This window comes from Bombina bombina, chromosome 5, assembly GCF_027579735.1.
Source record: "Bombina bombina isolate aBomBom1 chromosome 5, aBomBom1.pri, whole genome shotgun sequence".
Taxonomy (NCBI): Eukaryota; Metazoa; Chordata; class Amphibia; order Anura; family Bombinatoridae; genus Bombina; species Bombina bombina.
The window spans coordinates 115,648,851-115,673,354 of record NC_069503.1 but is presented as its reverse complement, the minus strand read 5'-3'; the positions used below and the strand labels follow the sequence as shown (position 1 = coordinate 115,673,354).

The 24,504-nt window shown below is 40.2% G+C and overlaps 1 protein-coding gene across 1 annotated transcript in view; it reads left to right on the top strand.

Moving 5' to 3' along the window:
* LOC128660046 (oocyte zinc finger protein XlCOF6-like) overlaps positions 1 to 24,504 on the top strand; it is a 325,836-nt gene that overhangs the window by 20,481 nt on the left and 280,851 nt on the right. The window contains exons 2-4 of the mRNA XM_053713643.1: positions 9,085 to 9,153; positions 15,811 to 15,926; positions 19,306 to 20,560. Of these exons, the coding sequence (XP_053569618.1) occupies positions 15,908 to 15,926; positions 19,306 to 20,560 (1,274 nt within the window). The 5' untranslated portion in view covers positions 9,085 to 9,153; positions 15,811 to 15,907. The remainder of the gene's footprint in view (positions 1 to 9,084; positions 9,154 to 15,810; positions 15,927 to 19,305; positions 20,561 to 24,504) is intronic.

Sequence of the window (24,504 nt, the reverse complement as noted above, 5' to 3'; positions counted from 1 at the left end):
GGGGGGGGATCCCTATGAGACGACCTTTATGTTAGAGACTACTACAATATACTGGCTCAACGCTACCTGTGAGCAGTGTTTCGTATGTTTGTGTGTGCGTTCTCTTTCACTATTTACGGTTCTGACACCCTGGGGTCCTCTCCCTTTAGGAACAACAGAGATTTGAGTTATGCCGAGTCTTCAAAAGCCAGAGAAAATAAAATTGAATAATAATTAGCAGTCAGAATTAAGGTACAGTGCGTACTCTAGCAGATCAATATCACAAAGTTGAGAGAAAAAACAGTTGAACAATACAGCAACAGTGAACAATGAAGTAATGCAACAATAAAATAGAACAAGCAATCAATAATGAACCCCCCCCTCCCCCCCCCTATATTTCAAAAAGGATATGAGATGATGTCTTGGGCTAGGCCCACAGACATCGTGCTTCAAATATGTCCTCAGCCTCCATTCCTCTATCATGTCCCTGCAAACAAGATTAATAACCTCAAACAAGTATAGCAAAGGATCATGAATCCCACGCAGTTCATATTACACAGAGAGTGTTACTGTGGCTTCAAGGAACCTCTTCCTCCTCTATTCCATCTGCTTCATTTTGATCCATTCTGCATGGGTTTCGTGAGTTCATGAAAGCACGCAGCTGCATGGTAGATTCAAAAAATTTCGGACCCTGAGGGGTCTGCAGCTTTAGTCTTGCTGGGTACAAAAGGGACACTGATTCACCTTTTTCCAAAAGTTCCCTACAATAGGGAGAAAATTCTCTGCGCTTCCTTGCCACTTCGGCCGAGTAATCTTGGAACAGGTGTATCCTGGATCCTTCATAGACCAGTTCCTTTGTTTGTCTGTAGGCTTTAAGGATAAGGGTTTTGTCCTTGAAGTTGAGATATTTAATCATCAATTGTCTAGATAAGATTTTCTGTCCATTGCTGGGTGGTAAAGGACCCACACGGTGCGCTCTTTCTGCAACACATGGGATATCAGATTCAGCCATACCCAGAAGTTTCGGGAGCTCTTTTTCTGCGAATTCTATTAGCGCAGAGCCTGGAACCGTTTCGGAGAGCCCCACACACGGATGTTGTTCCGCCGGGATCTGTTTTCTAGATCTTCTATTTTAGACATTAGAGCTTTATTTTGACGTTGAAGCCGCGTGATGTCTAGCGCTGATTCCCTCTGCTGCATCTCTGTGTCTGCCTACCTTTTTCTCTACTGTGTTTAGTCGTGTAGAAAAGATCTTGAAATCTGAGGACAAGGTGTCTAGTCCCATCTGTAATTGCTCAATTTTTGGCAGGAATAGAGCAGACAGCTGTGAGACTATTGGGTGGGTGTCTTGTGGCAGAGGATCAGAGAGCTCCACCGCCGCTGCTGGCGGTGTGTGTGCACTTCAGCTTGGCTTTTTTGCCGTCTTTCGTGCTGGCTTTGCTTGGACATGTTATCAGTTCTTTTATTATAGGGAGTGTAATATTTTTGCATACAGACAAAAGGTGTCCCAGTGTCAGGACCAGCACCACTTCTTAAGATCTTATGGTCTGCAAGGATCAAGTCAGGACAGTAGATAGCTCAGGAGAATTTCTGGGGGGGGGTGTCTTGGGGCGGGTCTCTCAGAGTTTATCTCCTCATATCGCCTGTTGCCCACACGGGGCTAAAGATGTAAGAAAAGAGGGTGCCATGCACTTTATTTAGAGCACAGGAGGCTTGATTCAGGCCCTCCCTTCTGCTCCTCCAGTCAGTTAATGAATAAAGGCCCAGCAATAAATGTCTTATCTCCCTTGTTCCCCACAGGGGCTATTTAATGCTGCTGCACCTGTGTATGTGTAAGGGGTTGTGCCGATAAAGTCCTAGTCCTGTGCTGTGGCCATATAACCGGTTCCCACCACACTGCACCAATTTAACTGAAGGGGCTATCTCTTCTCCCCACACCTTAAGAGCTTATTATTACTGTACTGTGTGGACTCTGCACTGCTTCTGGCTCCTCTGAGCAGCGGTGTCAGGCTGATGTGTCACCAATAAAATTAGCTGCGTGTAGGGAAAATGGCCGCCAGAGCACTACTGACCTCAGTTATCCAGCCCCTATCGCTGCCTTACGACTGCTGTCTGCTCTCCTGTGTCTGCTCGGCTGTTCCACCCTGTAACTGCTGCATCTAGAGGAGTTGAGATGAGCCCTGCGGTAGCTTAGCCGTTCTGACTCCTGCTCCTCCGTTTATTCTTTTTCCCTGTCTGTGCTCCGGTGGGGGAGAAGTTGGAGGATCTCCTTGCTTGTAAGTGTCCGGACAGGGGTTAGGGTCCCTCTGCCAAGGATAGTGGCTTTATGGGCTACTTTGTAGCGCTAATCACTGCCTAATACTAGGATCAAACAACGGAGCTCTCCTAGCTGCGTCCGTTGCTAGTGCCCGCCCACCGGAAGTCCCCGTGACCCACAATTTCTTATCAACGTAAGGAACAGCTAGATATATTTCTCAAAGTAGATGTTATAGGATATCTCCCTAATTAGATGAACTTCCCGTCATCTAACTCCACTGCACCAGTACAATCAGACTTATATGTTGTCACAGTAGATATGGCATGGCTATAAGACAATACAGTGCTATACAATTAGAGAAAGCAAATAGTTATATTAACCTCAGTGAGTGCTAACAAAGTAAGAGTGGTATACAGCTAAGATATGTACATTGAGTATCAATAGAGACAACACGTCTGTAGAGGTTTGTCAAAGGGTTATTTATCACAGTTCTCTGAACAGCTTAGGTAACATTGTGATCAAGTTCTTCTAAGCAGCCTTACACATACTAAGCAGTTAGCCCACCCCTACTTTATGGAATTGCCCCTCAGGCAGGGTAAGTCTCTCTGGATCACAATTGTATGGAATGCCTTGAAGCCCTGTTACCTGGTCCCTCACGCTGTATCCCCAGAGCCAGTCCACACAGTCAGTTATCGTTATCGGTCTGTCAGATGTGTAGCAAACACCTGGGCGATTTGAGGCAAATGAGGGGTGTTTTATTTGCGGCTGCGATTCTCTTTGAACTTTAAGCGCCGTGCTGCTAGGACTCTCCCAGACAAGAGCGGCGTTTCCCCGCCACTAGGAGCATCTGAGATCCTGGTAAGGAAGGAGTGATTCTTTTGCGATCTTGACCCTCCTCGATCTTTAGGAGAAATTTCTGCTTGGCTGCTTCTTGGGGGACTTTGCGTGGCTTTGTGTACTGATGTGATGGCTGGTCTGCTCGCAGCAATGTCACCAGTAGCATTAATTGCGTAAGGAGTCACAGCTTCCCTGCCCCACACTTGGTGTTCCTCCTCAGGGAGTTGCTGATCTCTTTTGTTGCTGACTGGGGCAGCCGGTGAGCGATGGGGCCCCAAAGCGCTACCATCTCTGTCCTCCGCCTCAACAGGATCGAATACAGCAGGAGTTTGGGGGTTATATGTGTTGCTGGGCTCAAGTGCAATCTGGAGCGTAACTTCAAAGGCAGCCTGATGTTCTGCGAGTAAGCGGCGCAACTCATTCAGGAAACTGGTCTCGCTATCCATGTTGGTCAGCTGTAGAGTGGCTTGAGTGGGCACATAGAAAGGAAAGAATGCTAGCAGTGTTTTGCGGATTGTCACTGCTTACTAACGACAGGGCCCCATGGGTGCCCTGCTGGGGGGTTAGCTAGTGGGCTGCAACCCTTGTTATGCTCCGGTAGGCTGAATCTGGTTCCAATCCTAAAATAGCGGTATTAGATAAAAGAGCTATATCTGCTGAAAAATGTTCTGTAACAAATCACTCTCAATTGAGCGTTAACACGGAGATTGTAGGCAGATTAAAGCAATATTTGGAGCAGCAAACAGTCTTGCGACCTATCATGAAATATACCAAAATGGGCCTAGATCACGCCCGGAAGTTCCCCCAGAGAATACAATTTTAAACAACTTTCCAATTTACTTCTAGTATTTAATTTGCTTCCTTCTCTTGTTATCCTTTGCTGAAAGCTTTATCTAGGAAAGCTCAGGAGCAGCAGAGAGCCTAGGTTCTAGCTGTTGATTCGTAGCTGCATATATATATATTGATTGTGATTGGCTTACCCATAAGTTCAGTTAGAAACCATTAGTGCATTGCTGCTAATTCAACAAATGATACCAAGAGAATGAAACAAATGAGATAATAGAAATAAATTAGAAAGTTGTTTAAAATTGTATTCTCTATCTGAATCATGAAAGAAAAAATTTGGGTTTCATGTCCCTTTAAGGGCAATTTATCAATGTCGGTCCGACATGATACGTTGTAGCTTATCATGTCCTACAGACATTGCTGAATGCCGACAGCATTTAACATTGCACAAGCAGTTCACCAGAACTGCTTGTGTAATGCCGCCCCCTGCAGATTCGTGGCCAATCGGCCACTAGCAGGGGGTATCAATCAGCCCGATCTTATAGGATCGTCTTTAGACCGCTGCTTCATAACTGCTGTTCCCGGCCAGCCTGAAGGCTCGTGCGGAATGGAGCTTGATAATTTGGCCCCTAAAACTTCCCCAAAAGACCAGAGCATTTTTGCCATTTAAACAGAAATAGAGCCTTGTTTTTTTTTATTTACCTATTAAATCTATATATGTTTTTTAGTAGACAACCCAAAGTATTGATCTAGGCCCATTTTGCTATATTTATTTCCACCATTTCACCCCCAAATGTGATCAAATAAAAAACTTTTTCACAAACTTCATAGTTAAGGTTTTTATTAAAAAGTATTGCTACTCCTTTTTTCCTAGATTTGCAGGGGTTGCAATATCATCTCCCACCCATTTCATCTTAAATTTCTCCATTTCTTGTAAATTAAAATGGGTCTCTTGTATACCAGCAATATCTGGATTATTTTTACCTAGGTGTTTGATAATAAGATTCCTCTTAAATGGGGACGTAATACCCCCCACATTCCATGATAAGATGTTTACTCCTCTGGATATCTGACCTTGGATTTAACAAGACAATAGGTGAAAAGGGAAGAGAGCGCGTGTGAGGGGGAGAAGGAGGAGAAAGAAAGATAATCTCACCCTCCAAAACTGATGATCCCAGACATTCCATTATAGCTGAAGGTCCCTCGTGCAGCCTAATATTCACACTAGCATTGGCCATTCTAGCTATGTGCTGTGATAATATTGTATAGGGATAAATACATTTTGATTATTGTTCTTAAAATGAGCTGCTATAGATGAATGTCTATTGTTAACCTATTGAATCAGCTAGTGCTATAGGGCTTATGAAGATTCTTTTAAAGGGACACTGAACCCAAAATTTTTCTTTCATGATTCAGATAGAGCATGAATTTTTAAGCAACTTTATAATTTACTCCTATTATCAATTTTTCTTCGTTCTCTTGCTATCTTTATTTTAAAAGCAGGAATGTAAATCTTAGCAGCCAGCCCATTTTAGATTCAGCACCATGGATAGCGCTTTGTTATTTGATGCTTTCATTTACCCTCCAATAAGCAAGCATAACCCAGGTTCTCAACCAAAAAAAATGGGCCTGCTCCTATGCATCACATTCCTGCTTTTTAAATAAATATAGCAAGAGAATAAAGAACATTTGATAATAGGAGTAAATTAGAAAGTTGCTTAAAATTGCATGCTCTATCTGAATCACGAAAGAAAAATTTTGGGTTTAGTGTCCCTTTAACCATTTCACTACTGGGACTTCCAGACAAAACTTGCCCAAAATACCAGAGAATTTTTAGCATTTTTGCTATCACTCTATTTAAACAGAAATAGAGCCTTGTTATTCTTTTATTTACCTATCAAATCTATATATATATATATATTTTTAAGTAGACAACCCAAGGTCTTGATCTAGGCCCATTTTGGTATATTTCATGCCACCATTTCACTGCCAAATGCCATCAAATAAAAGAAATTGGTACTTTTTTCACAAACTTTGGGTTTCTCACAGAAATTATTTACATTATGCTTGTGCAATTATGGCACAAGTGTTTGTAAAAGTTTATCTGGGATCCTTTAATATCAGACACATATGGCATTGTCATTGCTTTTGGTAATTAGAAGGCCGCTAATTGCAGCTGTGCCCCACACTTCTATTATTCCCGGCAGTGAAGGGGTTAATTAGGTAGCTTAAAAGGTTAATGTTAGCTTTAGTGTAGAGATTAGCCTCCTACCTGATGCTCCCCACCCCCTGATCCCTACCTGAACCCTCTCAAACAGCTCTCTTCCCTCCCCCACCCCCACTGGTAACCCCCATCTTAGGTTCTGGCAGACAGTCTGCCAGTATGAAAAAATACTGTTTTTTTTTTTAAAAAAAAAATTCTCCAGTTTAGGATCTCCCCTTATCCCTCAACCTCCCTGATCCCCCCCCAAACAGCTCTCTAAACCTCCCCCCTCTTACTATTAGGCGCCATTTTAGGTACTGGCAGCTGTCTGTCATTACATATAAAACCATTTTTTTTTATTATTTTTATTTTCTGTTTATTAGGCTTTTTATATATTTGTTGTAGGTAGTTTTTAACCAGCTCCCCCCCACCTGTGATTTTTAGTTGGGGGGTCCCCCCACACCCCCAGATCACATTTTCAGTAGCATAGCTGCCCCATCCCTCACTGTCTCTACTCCCTTTGCTTAAATGTTTCCACAGCGTAGGGCCCCTCCCACTTCCTCCCGTCCCCTTCCCACCTCTCCTGCTGGGCCGCCCACCCGACTTCCGCCCATACCTCCTGCAGGCTCCAGCAGAAGATCGTTACAGATGGTGACACACGCAGTGTCACCGTCTGTAATGATCAGGCATCTGCCCTCATATGGAGGCGGAGCACTGATCGCGCTCTGGCTCCATATGCAGAAGATGCCTGCAGCTTCAGGAGCTCCAGATCTCGGCTGTAACTTAACAGCTGAGATTGCTGGAGCCTCCTGAAGCAACAACGTATATATACATCATGCGGTACGATAGCCAAAGTACCCAAAGTAACGCACAACGTATATATATGTTGTATTGGCTGAAGGGGTTAAAAGAAATAGTGATGCTTCATTAAAATAGTCAAATATTGGGGGGGGGCGGAGCCGACCAAGGAAGAGCATGGTCGCAATGTTTTAGAGCTCCGATAGTGATCAGCCAGATAGGGGCCCAACCTGGGGGAAAATCTTATGCAATTAAGCTAAAGGGCATCAAAACGAATCCTGACTAGAACAGGAGGCAAGCGACCACAGTGACAGTCGTGTCATCAGGCAGAAATGCCCTTTTATCTGTAGCGGCAGAGAACGGGGCCTAGCTGGGAAAAGAAAAGCCTACCTAAAGTTGGAACAACAGTGCTGCAGGCGGACAACGCATGGCGACATAAGCGGTGCACGATAACTCCCGCTAAGCAAGACGACACAAGACGCCATAAAGACCCACAGAACCTGAGCGCACAAAGCCTGAAACACAAGGTGCACCATAACGGCTCCTGCAAAGACGCCATAAGAGGTACGTCACTTACTCACTACGCTGAAACAGAACAGAGTGCCTTACATAAACATCCCTGAAGTACAACCTAAGACTTTATTTGAACATAATATAACTTGACAAGGCTACAGAACAAGCCAAAAGAGAACCCCAAACACGCCATACCATAAAATAATTGCAGTCACGCTATCATGGCGGCCAGGAATAAAAACAAAAACGACAAACAAAAACCGGCAACCCCAGGAGTAGGGAAACAACTCATTCTTCAAATTGACCGACACAGGGGGAGATTTTGAACCACCATATACCCACACTGAAGTCGATATGCAAGAGAGAACACAGTCTTCAGATGGAAGCAATTCACCCATAACAAAAGCGGACCTCTGCTCTCTTCCTACTAAACAAGATTTGACCACATTTATGTTACAGGTTAACAAAGCCATTAAAGATGGATTGGCAGACATCAAGAGAGACATAAATGCACTGGGAAATAGAGTACAACAATTAGAGGAACAGACAGAGGAAACTGTCATGACGACAGACACAATGGCCTTAGAATTGCAGCAACAAAACTCCACTATTCTTCAGCTACAGGAACAACTTGAAGATTTAGACAATAGAGGCCGGCGCCAAAATCTCCGTATCAGAGGGGTGCCAGAAAAAATTCTCCCTGCACAACTGCAATCTTATGCTCAGAATTTGTTCCGGTTTCTGCTGGAATCAGGCAATAACGACACAGTCACTATAGACAGAATACATAGAGCCCTTAGGGCGAAGCCTTCAGACACAGCACCACCACGGGACATTGTCCTTTGTTGCCACAAGTTTACAGATAAGGAGAGGATTCTACAAGCAGCAAGGAAAAGACCATTACATTCGGCGAGGACAGGCTTCAAATATATGCAGATCTAAGCCCAATGACACTTGCAAAACGCAAAGAGGCACGATACCTCACTCTGCATCTGACTGAGCTAGGGATCCCATACAGATGGGGCTTCCCTTTTTCAATAAAAGTGGTCAAGGACGATAAAACGTATGTATATAAAGAACCTGAGGATATTGACCAATACTGCAAACACCTGGAAATCCCTCAACCTTCCCTGCCAAAACTACGGGACAACAAAGATGAACAAAGAGCAACTCTCCCACCGCACCCTCAACGTCCAAAATGGGTGACAATACCCAAGAAAAGGAAAAATGGCCAGGTGACAGGTGATAGTGAAGAGAACATAGAAACATAGACCACCTGATAAGATCTGGACTCTTTTTTTTTTGGGATGAAAACCAATGGACACTCTTATGTGGTATAGTATAGCATAGCCTAGTCAGAGAAAAATACATGGGACATATTCCACTATACCCAAACAAAGCCCTTATTACCACCCCCTCCCCCGGGGGGCTGGCCGTCTGGTAGATTACTGGCAAATTTACTGCCTTTCAACCCCTTACCCCCTTTTTCCACTTTTCTCCTTCCGCCTTTTCTTGTTCCCACTTTTCCCCCCTCCCGCTTTCCCCCAGAACTTCCCTATAACAGGGAACTCTAACACCTAATAACGTTAGAGAAGGGCTGTGGGTCGGGCGGTTGGGAGGAGTTTGGGAACTAGTAATGATGATTGGTAAAATGTTAACATTATTTTTCTACTTGTTTATAAATGTTAATTTTCTTGTATTTTTTTTTAAGTTCGTCTGCTGCGACTCTTCAGGGCAATACTCACCCTCTCCTCATAAGGAACATCTGGATACTGATCAGGTACTCTCTCTCATTTCAATACACTACAAAGGTCTGGTACAGGACATGGTTTGTAAACATAGGATAAGATATGATATCATTAAACAAATACGCAAGTATAACCTAGTACATATAGATGGCTGACCCAGTTATATCAATTATCACACAAAACACAAAGGGACTCAACTCACCTACCAAGCGTTCTATAGCCCTTAGAACCTTCAGGAAACATAAAGATTCCATCATTTTCATACAGGAAACTCACTTTTTAGCTTCAGCAGCTCCAACATTCAAATCCAGAGACCACCCAGTAGGGTATTTTAACTCACACACTGCGGCAAAAAGAAATGGGGTAGGAATCCTTTTTCACCGAAACATACATTTCACTCTACTGAATAAGGCCTCAGACAAAGAAGGGCGTATAATAATTCTCGTAGGAACACTGTTCAACAGACCAGTGACTTTAGTAAATGTATATGCACCAAACAGTGGCAGACACAAATTTTACCAACACTTATCAAAGTTAGTCACAACACACAGGAAAGGCATGTTAATACTAGGAGGTGATTTGAATGTAGCGCTAGATACAGCATTGGACACCTCTACAGGCAGGGCTACACCTGGATCTAGACCGCCTAATGCAGTATATAATTGCCTTGCACAGCTAAGTACACTTGATGTATGGCGTATACAACATCCAAGACAAAAAAACGACACCTTCTTCTCTCACCCATGGTCTATATATACACGAATAGACTAAATAATGGTAGATAGAAACCACATGTCCTTGGTAAGAGACTCAGATATACTACCGACCCCTTGGTCGGACCATTCAGCCGTCCTAGTAACCCTACAGTGGCCGCACCACCCAGTCACCCCTTTTATATGGAGGATGGATGACTCATTATTGAGACACCCAGCCACATTGGAAGCCCTGACTAAATCACTAAAAGAATATTTTCGCCATAATGCGACACAAGACATAACACCTGCCACTTTGTGGGAAGCCCACAAAGCGGTATTACGTGGAGAGTTAAACACACAGCATACAGACGAAAAACTTACAATGACAGGAATAACATGCTGACGGAAAAGATGAGACAATTAGAAATAACCCATAAAAATAACCCAAAGGACTCAACATCCTTCAAACAACTAACAGAAACCAGAAAGGAACTAAATGCAGTCTTAACTAAAGAGGCACAGAGGAAAGCCCTTGGAATTAAAAAGATGTATTATTATGAAGGAAATAGGACAGGAGCGCTACTTGCTAAAATGTTAAGAAACCAAAAGGTATCGTCACAAATACACAAACTAGTAACAACAGAGGGAGTGGAGGTCGTAGATAGCAAACACATAGCTAACCATTTTGGCTCTTACTACGAAGCACTCTATAACTTAGACACTAACAACACTGCCGAACACCAAGAACACATGAAAGAATACATTAGACAGGCAAACTTACCACAGCTGCCGAATGTTAACAGGGAGGAACTGGAATCACCCATCACTATAACAGAGATCCTAACAGCAATCCAACATTTACCGTCAGGTAAAAGCCCTGGGCCGGATGGTTTTACTAATTCATACTATAAAGCATTCAAACATATATTAGCTCCACATCTACTAAAATTGTTCCAAGCACTGGATGATAATCATCACCTCCCACGCGAAATGCTATTAGCGCATATATCAGTTATACCTAAGCCCAACAAACCACTCACCGAACCAAGCAGCTACAGACCTATATCCCTCCTAAACTCCGATATCAAGATATTAGGCAAAATACTAGCCAACCGGATAAATAAAGTATTATTACAACTCATTCATTCAGACCAAGTGGGATTTGTCCCAGGGAGGGAAGCAAGGGACAATATTATTAGAGCCCTAACATTAACTACTTATGCCAAATCACACAACATCCCCACGATCTTGATAGCCACAGACGCGGAGAAAGCGTTTGATCGCATTAATTGGGCATTCCTAAAAGAGACGCTAGTAGCACTAGGATTCGGATCGAAAATGATAACGCGTATCCTCCAATTATATACACAACCCAGTGCCAAAGTGAAAGCGAATGGCATGTTGTCCACCCCCTTTAACATCCAAAACGGGACACGACAAGGATGTCCCCTGTCCCCAATTCTAATTATCCTGTCAATGGAGGTATTTGCTGCACACATCCGACAAAACCAAAAGATCCATGGCATTAACATCGGCCCACATAACTTTAAAATCGCATTATACGCAGATGATGTGCTGTTCACACTCACAAATCCCCAACTCTCTGTACCAGAGACCTTAAAGGAAATCAAACATTTCGGAAGTTTCTCGGGCTTCCTGGTTAATACACAAAAATCAGAGATTATGAATGTATCCTTGACGCCGCAAAGATTCCAACTAATAACAGATACCTGCCCCTTAAAAATACAAAAGAAATCCCTAAAATACCTCGGAGTACAACTCTCCTCTAACACATCACAGCTGTTTAATGATAACTATCTTGCACTGGCACGAAACATACAACAGGACTTAGGCACTTGGGCAGCGAAACCAATCACATGGTGGGGACGCATACAGAGTATAAAAATGACAACATTACCCAGAATATTATATATAATACAGGCCCTCCTCATCCCTCTCCCTAAGTGGTATATACCCCAGTTACAGAGACACATCAACTCATTTATCTGGAACAAAAGCAAGCCTAGAATCAATAGAGAAAATATGTATAGGAGGCCAGAAAATGGAGGTCTGGGGGTCCCACACATAGCAGATTATCATGAGGCAGTCACATTACAAAGGATTTTAGACTGGCATAGATCTAGGGACACAAAGGCATGGGTGGCGATAGATTCCCATATCTTGAGAGTCCCAGAGGTGGGGGCGCTCTGTTGGGTACCAAAAGAATTGAGACCCCCTCAATGTACAGAATTAGCAATACATAAACATACTTTTGATACCTGGGATAGCATTATCGCACGAAAGAAGCACATTTAGGGGGTGCGCAGGCGGCCCAGATCCCCAGCGACAGACCCAGCTACAGGGAGGGGAGAGCATCGACCTCCCTCCCCAGCCGGAGTGTGCCTTCCAGGGAGAGGAGACAACCGGTCTCTCTCCCCAGCCGCAGCATGTTCCACAGGAAGCGGAGAGCATCGACCTCCCTTCCCAACGGCCACCGGAGTATCAGGAGGAGGAGGTAAGCCAATCTCCCCCTCCCCAGCTAACTCCTAACTTGGGCCCAGGGTTAACAGTGGAGATGTTAACCCCCACTGACCCCCACGTTCCCTTTGCCACCGGGCAGGACTATGCCCCAATTCCCCCAGCAGAAGAGCTGGCATCAGGACAGAGCGCTGCTGGCCTCTGCCCTACAGACCCCCTTGTTACAGGTCTGGCCTGCAAACCCCTCACCCCAGCAGAAGCGCTGGCACCAGGGCAGAGTGCCGCTGGCCTCTGCCCCCCAAGTACCATCAGCTATTTGCCCAGCTGCGCCAGGAAGGCAGAGGATGCTACACTTTCATCCTATAACCTGGAACCTACAGGCCAGTGCTACTTGTTGTGGGGGGGCTGCTTTGCTGCTAGTGTTTATTTGTGGGTGGGTTGCGAGACTAACTTAGGCACTGACCGACAGAAGGTCAGGTGACTTGTTAGTCTCCCTCCAAAAGGGGAGATATGTTACAAACTGCTATTTGTGACTGGCCCTTTAAATGGAAAATTGCCCTGCTTCCCTGGATTTTGGAGAAGCCTATTTGCCAGCCTCCTTCCTCATGACTATGGCCCCTGGAAGATTGTGCCCCTGAGAACATATTAACTTTTATTGGGTGTGTATGGCCCTTTAAGAACCATCTGGGGACATATTGTGACTTTGATGAACAATGCCCCTTTAAGACTATGTCCCCAGACCTGTGAAATGACTTGTCCCTGGCTTTCTCCCACTTGGTTCAGTTTCATTGTGTGCCATTAAGAGTTAAATTTTGTTCAGCTTCAAGAAACCTATTCTAAATACAAGTCTGCTGGGATTAGCTCTAATTAGGTTTAGTGATCAACTTTCCCATTGTCTAATCAGACTAGTATTGATAAGGTGGACTGCATTGTTTTATTGTGTGTAATGTTATCTGCTGAAGTAAATGTTGTGGCCTGTCAAAGGGAGTGTCTCTCTATCTAATATCAAATGTGTGATGGGGGATTTTATGCCTCCCCCTGAGAGAGTGTCCTGTTTGCATGTAACCTCAATAAAAAGCAGGCTGTGTGCTCCAGCACATCAGACCTATGTTGACCCTCTAACTTGAAGCTTTGACTCATGTTTGTAGGATACAGCTTATATCACTACAGGGATTGCTATGTTTTTCATACTCCCTTAGCTACAGGGATTGCTACAGAAGGAAGAGGTTCACCTACTGGAGCCTGGTCGTAGGTCCAGGGCGCAGAGCAGACGGCGAGATACCAGCCCAGCAGCGGTGGTTCATAGAGTCTGCATTACTTATGGTGGCTACGCAGCAGTTATAGAGTCTACGGGGCTGCTGCTCCTTTGGTGAGCGCTAGGAGCATCCTTTTCTACGGTCCAACTTCCAGCCAGCCTGGAGGCAACCGTAACACTTCATATTCACATATATATTTATGTCACCTCACATAAGGACGTAACAGACTACAGATAGAGCTATACTGAGGTGAACATAACAAAGACCTAGATGCAATTGGAATGAATTATGAATGTTTCTTTATAAGAGCAACATGTAACCACTCTGTTCTTTCATTGTTGTCCTTTTCTCTAATATTCTGTGTTGACAAGATGTAAATATTGAGCAATAACAATAAAGCATTTGAAACTAAAAAAAAAATAAAAAAAAAAAATAGTCAAATATTAGGGTTTCATATTTAGTAAATATTTTTAATTTAGCAGGGTATAAAACTGTAGCTTTGATAATGGAAGTAAAGTGTCTATAAACTGCAGGTTCTTTCTGAATCATAAGTTTATTTTGACTTGAGTGTCCCTTTAATCATGCATGATTCAGATAGAGCATTTCTTTTTCTAACACTTTAAATTAACTTATTTTATCGGATGTGCTTTGTTTTCTTTGTATCCCTTGTTTAAAAAGAATATGCACATATCCTACACTAGTGGGAGCTCGCTGCTGATTGGTGCCTGCACACATTTATCTCTTGTGATTGGCTAACTAGATGTGTTCAGCTAGCTCCCAGTAGTGTATTGCTGCTCCTATATATGTATCTCATATGTATCTAATAACAGGTTAATATTATACATCTGTTTGCAACTAAGTTCTGTTAAAATATAGTGGAAACCCCCTTTGGGTCGGGACAACAATGATGTGAAGGAAGCACTTTACTTTCTGACCTGGAGTGCATATTGTAATGACCAACTGTTTCCTTCCATACACCCTTGGCTGTGACTTGTTATCTATGACTGTGACCTATACCTGTAAGATTCATTTACTGTTATATTACTGTTGTGATGTATACTTGAGGAGCAAAATAATAAAAATCTTTTTTCAATTAAATTATGTTAAAATAACAATTCCTATCGATAAAAACATAATATAATGCTGTATCCTGAGATATTTTAGGACACAACAGAAAATCTCTCTCATTTAAATAAACTGTTTGTTTCCTCCTTACTTATCCATATGATAATGACACCCTGAGGGGGAGGCAGGGACTCTGTTTTCATGTGACACCAGAGGGGACAATAGATATCTATATGAGAACAAAAGTCCAGGTGTGACCCTCTCATTGTCTCCCAACTGACAAGTTGTACTCATGTGAGTCACACAGAGAAAGGTGACACTCCCACATTAGTATAAATATCTGTGTAACACTCCGTGATATCACAAGAGGAACCAGAGAGACTTCATACTTACAGAGCTTCTGCTAAACAGTAATACGCAAACCCTGACATAAATCTTTATTAACAGCCTCACACTGTTGTGTTTTATATAATGACTAGTCCTAAAGCCCTTTCACACTGGCGTTTTTTTGCAGTACAGCAGTCTCACCCTTTGCTCTCTCTCCCTCCCCCTCTCTTTTGATCTCTCTTCCCCTCTCTTTTGATCTCTCTTCCCCTCTCTTTTGATCGCTCTCCCCCTCTCTTTTGATCTCTCTCTCCCCCTCACTTTTGCGCTCTCTTTCGCTCCACCTCACTTTTGCTCTCTCTCTCCCCCCTCTCTTTAGTGCTCTCTCTCCCCCTCTCTTTTGCACTCTCTCTCCCCCCTCTCTTTTGCTCTGTCTCTTTCCCCTCTCTTTTGTGTTCTCTCTATCTATCCCTCTCTTTTGCTCTTTCTCTCCATCCCTCTCTTTCGCTCTCCCTCTACCCCCTTTCTTTTGCTCTGTCTCTCCCCTCTCTTTTGCTTTCAACTAAGAATACCAAGAGAACAAAGCAAATTTGATGATAAAGGTAAATTAGAAAGTTGTTTAAAATTACATGCCCTATCTGAATCATGAAAGATTAATTTGGACTTTAATATCCCTTTAAGGGACAATTATAACACACACAGTGTTAACTCTTCTAAATGCTTGTGGTGAATCAATAGAACATATGTAATAACCTAAACAGCTGATCTGTATAACATGAATTGTTACGTGTGCCTTTAATTATACCATACGTACAGTTAATCAGAACCATTATTTATTATCTGTCTAAACCATTTAATATACTTTTTACAGACACGACCAGAGCACTGAGAGATATCGGATATTGATGTAACTGGAGTGAATAAGGGAACATTCTTCCTGAGCACAGACATAGGAGCCTGTTATCAGCATGAACTCATATGTGTTAGGTGAATAAAATAGATATTATGCTGACTTTAATTACTGGGAAAATAGAATAGATCACTCATTAAACAAATATAAACTATTATATTTATATCTGCATTGTTTAAGTACATTTTGTGACAGTTATAAAGAAGGAGCAACCCCCATTGGATGAGGGTCAGGGCAAAATGTAAAAGAAAAAATAACATTTAGACAAAATATTCAATTTCCTCATATAGCAGTTTTAGGAATGGGAAAAAAAATGCAAACAGCATAGCCCTCTGAACATAAAGAAGGCAAGAGGCATATAGGAAGTGGGGTAAAAAAAACCCACATTTTTTGGCACCAAGTATGGCGCATGACGCAAAATGAAATAGAAACATTTTTTCCGGTGCCAACAAACATTCGAAAATGACGCAACTTCATGCCAAACAACCTGGCGTCAACAAAGACACAGGAAATTACGAACTTGCGTCATCATAGACGCACATTCGCACCAAAAAATTCTCGCGCCAAGGATGACGCAATAAATTACAGCATCACACATCACAAGCCTAATTTTGCCCTCGAAATTAAAGAGAAACAAGTCAATTTAAAAAAAAGACTAATACCCCAGGTAAGAAAATAAACTTCCTAAAACATGATTCCCATACTGGAACTGATAGTCTGCAAAGGGAAATATACATAGACCTGACTCATGGCAAATAGAAATAACATACATATATTTAAAACTTTATATTAATACATAAAGTGCCAAACCATAGCTGAGAGTGTCTTAAATAATGATACATACTTCTGAAAGACACCCATTCACATATAGCAGATAGCCAAACCCGGACTGAAAACTATCAGCAGAGGTAATGGTAAATAAGAGTATATCGTCGATCTGAAAAGGGAGGTAGGAGATAAATCCCTACGACCAATAACAGAGAACCCTTTGAAAAGATTTCCCGTGAGTATATACCATAAAATCAATAGGCGATACTCTCTTCACATCCCTCTGACAAACACTGTACTCTGAGAGGAATTGGGCTTCAATATGCTGAGAAGCGCTTAACATAGAAGAAAAATCAAGCACAAACTTACTTCACCACCTCCATAGGAGGCAAAGTTTGTAAAACTGAGTTGTGGGTGTGGTGGGAGGTGTTTTTATAGGCATTTTGAGGTTTGGGAAACTTTGCCCCTCCTGGTAGGAATGTATATCCTATACGTCACTAGCTCATGGACTCTTGCCAATTACATGAAAGAAAATACTACTCCCCCCTCTGTCCTTTTAGACCGATCATGTCCAACATCTGGCTAATCTCGCCCTCAGACTTCTGAACTTAGAACACCTGCAACTCCAACTTGCCCTGCCCTGACCTCGCTCATGGAACACCCATAACTACACTTAAATGACTACCTGGTTTTCAGTGAGTGTTCCCCACCCCAGAACCGCCCCTGATTCGTGTGCTTAATTTTGCAGGAAATATTATTAAACTAATAAAGTTTTTGGCTGTTTATATAAATTAAACAACCACAGTGCCACTCTTCAAAAAGGGAAGCAGGGATGATCCAGGAAGCTATAGACCAGTTAGTCTGACATCAATAGTGGGGAAGATATTTGAAGGGATTATAAGGGATTATATTGATGAGCATATTCGTGTAAACAAGATTATGAGTTCTAATCAGCATGGCTTTAGGAGAAATAGATCATGTCAAACTAATCTAATTAGATTCTACGAGGAAGTAAGTAAAAATATAGATAAAGGGGAATCAGTTGATGTGATATACTTAGATTTTGCAAAGGCATTCGATACAGTGCCACATGAGAGATTAATGCACAAAATTAAGGGACTGGGAATAGCTGAAAATGTTAGCTCATGGATAAATAACTGGATAAAAGATAGGGAGCAACGAGTAGCAGTAAATGGATCATACTCAGATTGGACAAAGGTAATCAGTGGCGTCCCCCAGGGATCAGTACTGGGCCCTGTTCTTTTTAATATTTTTATAAATGACTTGGAGCAAGGATTAAATAGCGACATCTCTATTTTTGCAGATGATACTAAGTTAAGTAAGGTCATTAGGTCAGAGCAGGATGAACTCTCTTTGCAAAGGGATTTGCGAAAATTAGAACTATGGGCAAGTGAATGGAAAATGAGATTTAATACGGAAAAATGTAAGGTTCTACATTTTGGAAGTAAAAATAAGCAGGCTATGTATTTTTTAAATGGGACAAGACTTAGCCAAACACAGGAGGAAAGGGATTTGGGAGTAGTAATAGATAACAAGCTAAAAATGAGTGCACAATGCAGGGCAGCGGCTTCAAAGGCTAATAAGATACTAGCATGTATTAAAAGAGGCATTGATTCAAGGGAGGAAAGCATAATTCTGTCATTATATAAAGCCCTGGTAAGACCTCACCTTGAGTTTGGAGTGCAGTTCTGGGGACCGATTGCTAAAAAAGATATTGCAGAACTAGAAAAAGTTCAGAGAAGGGCCACAAAGCTAATAAGGGGATTGGAGAAATTAACCTATGAGGAGAGGCTAGCCAAACTGGGTCTGTTCTCTTTAGAAAAAAGGCGCTTGAGAGGTGACATGATTACTTTATATAAATATATTCAAGGCCCATATACAGAGATGGCAGAAGCTCTTTTTATTCCAAGAAAATTGGTTCTGATAAGAGGTCATAATTTAAGGTTGGAGGAAAGGAGATTTAATCTCCTGCAACGGAAACGTTTTTTCACTGTAAGAGCAATAAAATTGTGGAACTCATTACCAAAGGAGGTAGTGAATGCCAATACCATAGATACATTTAAAAATAGTCTGGATAAATTTCTGTATATAAACAAAATTCATGGATATGATTGCTAGTATTAAATGGGTCACATTTTAATGGGGTTATTTAAGCTTAACTGGAGCTTTTTGTAAGTATTTTAGATTTGTATAGGTTGAACTCGATGGACTTCAGTCTTTTTTCAACCTTATCTACTATGTTACTATGTTACTATGTTACAGCTGAAAGCTTAGAAGTATTGTAAAATCACAGCTTCTTACCCTCTAAAAACATCTCACACTGATTAATAGTCTGTGATAATTAAGACATCATGTTCTCACCCAACTTGTTGAGCATAATCCATGCAGCACTGTATGTGCAGTTGCTTGTGCAATGTTAAATGAGGATGGTGGGTTCCACCTCTCTTGCCCAGAATACAGATGTACTTGTTCCCTGGCTGAGAACATTATGCAACATTCTTTGTCGTCATTTTTTAATTTATGATTTACAGGTAAATACATTTAAAAATAAACACAAAATGGAAGACATTTTGTTGCGTATAAAAGAATATGATTTTTTATTAAGATGGATTATATTCTAAATAGTAAATATTGTTATTTTTCTTTATTTCATTTCTTTTTATGTAGACAAACACATGAATAGTTCATATCCATCCTTCACTACAGGAAGCATCATAATGATACCACAGACTCCAACAGTTTTAGACACTAATGACTATTCACAGACATTGGGGAAATCACAACAGATATTTAAAGGAGAATGTGAATTGGCAGGAACTGGCCAGCAATCATTATGTACAGAGAGTAATTTAGTCATCAAACAAGAGGACAAGAATTATGCCTTATCAAGTGAAATAATTATCCCTGATGATAAGCCACACACATTTACTGAGTATTCAAAAAAAATTAAAGAAGAGAAAAGTCTACAGTCTAGCCAAATAATTCATACAAAGGAGAGACCTTTCAAATCTACAGAATGTGAGAAAAGCTTTAGATATAAGTCTCATCTCCTAGAACACCACAAAATTCACACAGGTAAGAAGCCACACACATGTACTGAGTGCGGCAAATGTTTTATACAAATAAGTAGTCTGAAAACTCATGAAAGGATTCACACAGGAGAAAAGCCTTTCACATGTACAGAGTGTGGAAAAAGTTTTACACAAAAGAGTAATCTGAAAACTCATGAAAGGATTCACATGGGAGAAAAGCCTTTCACATGTACAGAGTGCGGAAAAAGTTTTACACTAATGATTAATCTGACAAATCATGAAAGGAGTCACACAGGAGAAAAGCCTTTCACATGTACAGAGTGTGGAAAAAGTTTTACACAAATAAGTAGTCTGAAAACTCACAAAAGGATTCACACAGGAGAAAAGCCATTCACATGTACAGAGTGTGGAAAAAGTTTTACACAAATAGATCATCTGAAAAGTCATGAAAGGATTCACATGGTAGAAAAGCCTTTCACATGTACAGAGTGCGGAAAAAGTTTTACACAAATGATTAATCTGACAAATCATGAAAGGATTCACACAGGAGTAAAGCCATTCACATGTACAGAGTGTGGAAAAAGTTTTACAGAAAATAGTAGTCTGAGAATACATGAAAGGAGTCACACAGGAGAAAAGCCTTTCACATGTACAGAGTGTGGAAAAAGTTTTACACAAATAAGTAGTCTGAAAACTCACGAAAGGAGTCACACAGGAGAAAAGCCTTTCACATGTACAGAGTGTGGAAAAAGTTTTACACGAATAAGTAGTCTGAAAACTCACGAAAGGAGTCACACAGGAGAAAAGCCTTTCACATGTACAGAGTGTGGAAAAAGTTTTACAGAAAATAGTAGTCTGAGAAAACATGAAAGGAGTCACACAGGAGAAAAGCCTTTCACATGTACAGAGTTTGGAAAAAGTTTTACACAAATGAATCATCTGAAAAAGCATAAAAGGATTCACAAGGGAAGAAACCGTTCACATGTTTAGAAAGTGGAAAAAGTTTTTTTTATTGAAATCCGGTATCACAAAACACCAAATATTTACACACAAATAATCTTTATATACACAGTGTACAAACCATTTTACAAATACCCTAAAGAAGACAAATTCTCTAAATAGAAGCATCAAAAAGGATGTTATTGTAAATAATACTTTCTAAATCCCAGTTATAAAACCTCCAGATTGGAAGTGCTCTCCTGCTGTCCTTTGTTCCTCTATATATGTGCACCTCAGTTTCTCTCATATCAATGTGATAGAATACAAACACCACACAGGAATATACAGATCTGTCCTCCTACTGACCAGTTTACACAACCATTCACCACCAAAGCACCCCAGTGCTGTTTATTAATATGCCAGTGTTAGGAGTTGTACGTTTAGTTCACATAGGGGAGAAAATAGTTACATTGACAGAATAAAGGAGTCTTTATATGAAAAGAGCTTTAGAAACTTAAATAAACAAGATTAGTCTCAAATAATTGACATCTGGGAGATATATTTAATGTTCACATCATGTGGATAAACCTTTTCTTATAGCAAAAGGTGCTTAGCATTGTACATGTTATATACCAGAGGAATTACTGAGGGGAAACTGATTTTATTTCATGAGACACAATATCAGTAACATACGTGATCATAAGCAGTTTAATTTAAATGGCTACTATAACTAAAGGGGAACATTATATATCTGATAAATCCCTTTGTATCAAGAGCACAAGTGTTAGGTATATTTATACCATTGTGTACAGATATCATGTAATGCTGCTTTTGACTATATAATGATGTAATGGTTTTTCCTGCAAATAAAAAGTGATTGTAATCCAGACCAGTATTTTGTGTTTTTTGTATCATTAAAAACACAATATCACAGAAGAATTAGGAAAACATCATCAAATACAGAAGCCAAATCTGACAATGAAAGTTAAACACTGATAATTCAGAGCAGCAATTTTACCTAACTTTATAATTTACTTCTGTTATTTCATTTCCTTTGTTCTTTTAGTATAATTTGTTAAAGAGTAAACCTAGGAGGCTGATATGAGCTTAGGGGCATGCACGTGTATTTAGCACTCTGTGCAGCAGTGTTTGTAACTATGTATAACAATGCTATATATGTTGTTGCAAACTCTGCTGTCTGAAGACACGTGCACGCTCATGAGTTCACATAGGGTTACTCTTTAACAAAGGATACTACGAGAACTAAGCACAAATGATAATATAATTAAATTGGAAAGTTGTTGCAAATGTCATGTTCTTCTCAATACATTTAAGTTTAATTTTCACTTTACTGTCCCTTTAGCAGTACATAAAACAATATCAAATCAACCCCCCAACCTACACCAACCCAGATTATTAATTACCAGCAAGACTTTTTACACAGCCATTTTCTGTTACTTAAAGGGACAGTCTAGTATAAATTAAACTTTCATTATTCAGATAGGAATTTTAATTTTAATCAACTTTCCAATTTACTTTTATCATCAAATTTGCTTTTTTCTTTTGGTATTCTTTGTTTAAACTAAACATAGGTAGGCTCATATGCTAATGTCTAAGCCTTTGAGGGCTGCCTCTTATCACATGCTTTTTAAATCTCTTTTCAACACAAAAAGACAGAAAATATAGATAACACTGTGTTCAGGCACAGGGGGATATTTAAGATTTAGCACAAACCAATGCTAAATTTAAGACAATAGAAAATAAACAGTCACAGTCATGTGATCAGGGGGCTGGAAGAAGGTTTCTAGATACAAGGTAATCACAGAGGTAAAAAGTATATTAATATAACTGTGTTGGTTATACAAAACTGGGGAATGGGTAATAAAGGGATTATCTATCTTTTAAAACAATAACAATTATATGGTAGACTGTCTCTTTAAATTATACTTAAATGGATAGGAAATTACACTTTCATGATTCAGATAGAATTTGTAATTGTAAGACACTTTTAATTTCACTTCTGTTATCAAATTTACTTTTTTCTTTTGATATCCTTTGCTTAAAAAGAATATGTACATATTCCCAGCAGCAGAACTTTACTACTGGGAGCTGACTGCTGATAGGTGGCTACATACATTTGCCTCTTGTCATTGGCTCACAAGATATGATCAGCTAGCTCCCAGTATTACAGTGCTGCTCTAGAGCGGACGTTGCAGGAGTTAAACACATAGTTATATAAAAGAATAAATAAATAGGGGGCGCCCTTGGGCTAATGGAAATCAGTGATATAGATCTGTAACAAAGGTGAAAAACTGAATACAATAAACAGGATGATATAATAAAATAAAAATATTTAAGACCCATATAGTGAGAGGGTGTGTGGCCATATGGGCTTCTGTTACATTATATCCTTTACAGGGTGTTGTTTTTATCTACTACAAACCTGATATCTGGTGCTTCTTATACTGTAATATCGCATCCTGAACCATTAAAGTTTGATAAAAAGTAGAAAAGGTACCAAAAAACGAAGCCAAGTAATAGAAACTGAAACACTTTATTCCATTAAAAATGTATGTGAACATACAAAAACATGGGGTTAAGCTTGTAGGCAAAGCTGAATCTGACCGGTTTCAGTTCAGTTGACCATAATCATAGAATAACACCTGTTAGGGGGTGCTCCCTTTTAAGCTAAACACACTATGTTTTCATTGGTTAAAAACAAGTAGCCAAACAATTTAACCCATTGCAAACCTACTGGCATGTATGGTTAGTTTAAATACAGACTCATTATTTAAAGTGCTTAGGTACAATTAGATAGATTTGATAATAAATTAGATGTCATGCTATAAATACTTAATTCATTAAGATCTGTTGCAACCACAACAGGAAAAGATGATTGATGTAATAATGAACATATAGTTAAACTTAATTCTAGTAGATTTAACAACAATATGACATGGGATAAAAGGTGAAAAAGGAACAATTATAGAGGCATAGATAAATGCATATACATACATATACATATGTGAATAGATAAATGAATATATAGATAAATAAATAGATATATGTACATGGAATCACATTAAAGACAAATATATAAATCATGAAGAATACTGTAAAAGTTACTTAAGTTTCCATAGGAATGTATAATCATTTTCCCATGGAAAAAAATTATCAGAAAAATGCATTCTATATTACATGGATATATATCCCCATCAGAGCATCGGATATCTTATCTAGTTCCGTTTAATTGAATTATAATACCTAGTACTAGACCTACGCTGTTACAATTAACCATTGGATACTTCATACTGTTATTGTACAGTCACTGTATAGAAGAATTTCTGTCAACACTATCGAAACGTACATAAAGATAAAGTGTTAAAAAACATACTCTAAACAGACTCTTAGTATCTTATTAGTTATTCCGTAGTAGTAGCTGAAAGAGAAAACAGCTACATAGGTACTTGTTTTTGGAAAATAGATGATATCATTTATTTCTGCCAATAATTAATGATATCGTACTCTGAATTAAAACTCAGTGGTAGTAGACACTTAGTTTTAAAAATCCAGTATGTTTCTTGTTTACAGAGTATGGGTAACTTGTCTCCACCCCTGGCTGGTATTCTGACCTGTTCTATGGCCTGCCACCTAAAGTGGGTCACATCCTGGTGGTAAAAATCTATAAAATGTTTGGAAAGTGTAGAACATGTATGTTTGTTAGAGATATAGGACAAATGCTCTCTAACCCGTTTGCCTACCTCTCTTGTGGTCCTACCTGTATATTGTTTTTTGCAATTAGTGCATTCAATGATGTAAATAACAAATATACTTTTGCAATTAATGCATCCTTTGGTATTAAATTGTTCTCCCGTGACATGGGATTTAAATGTGG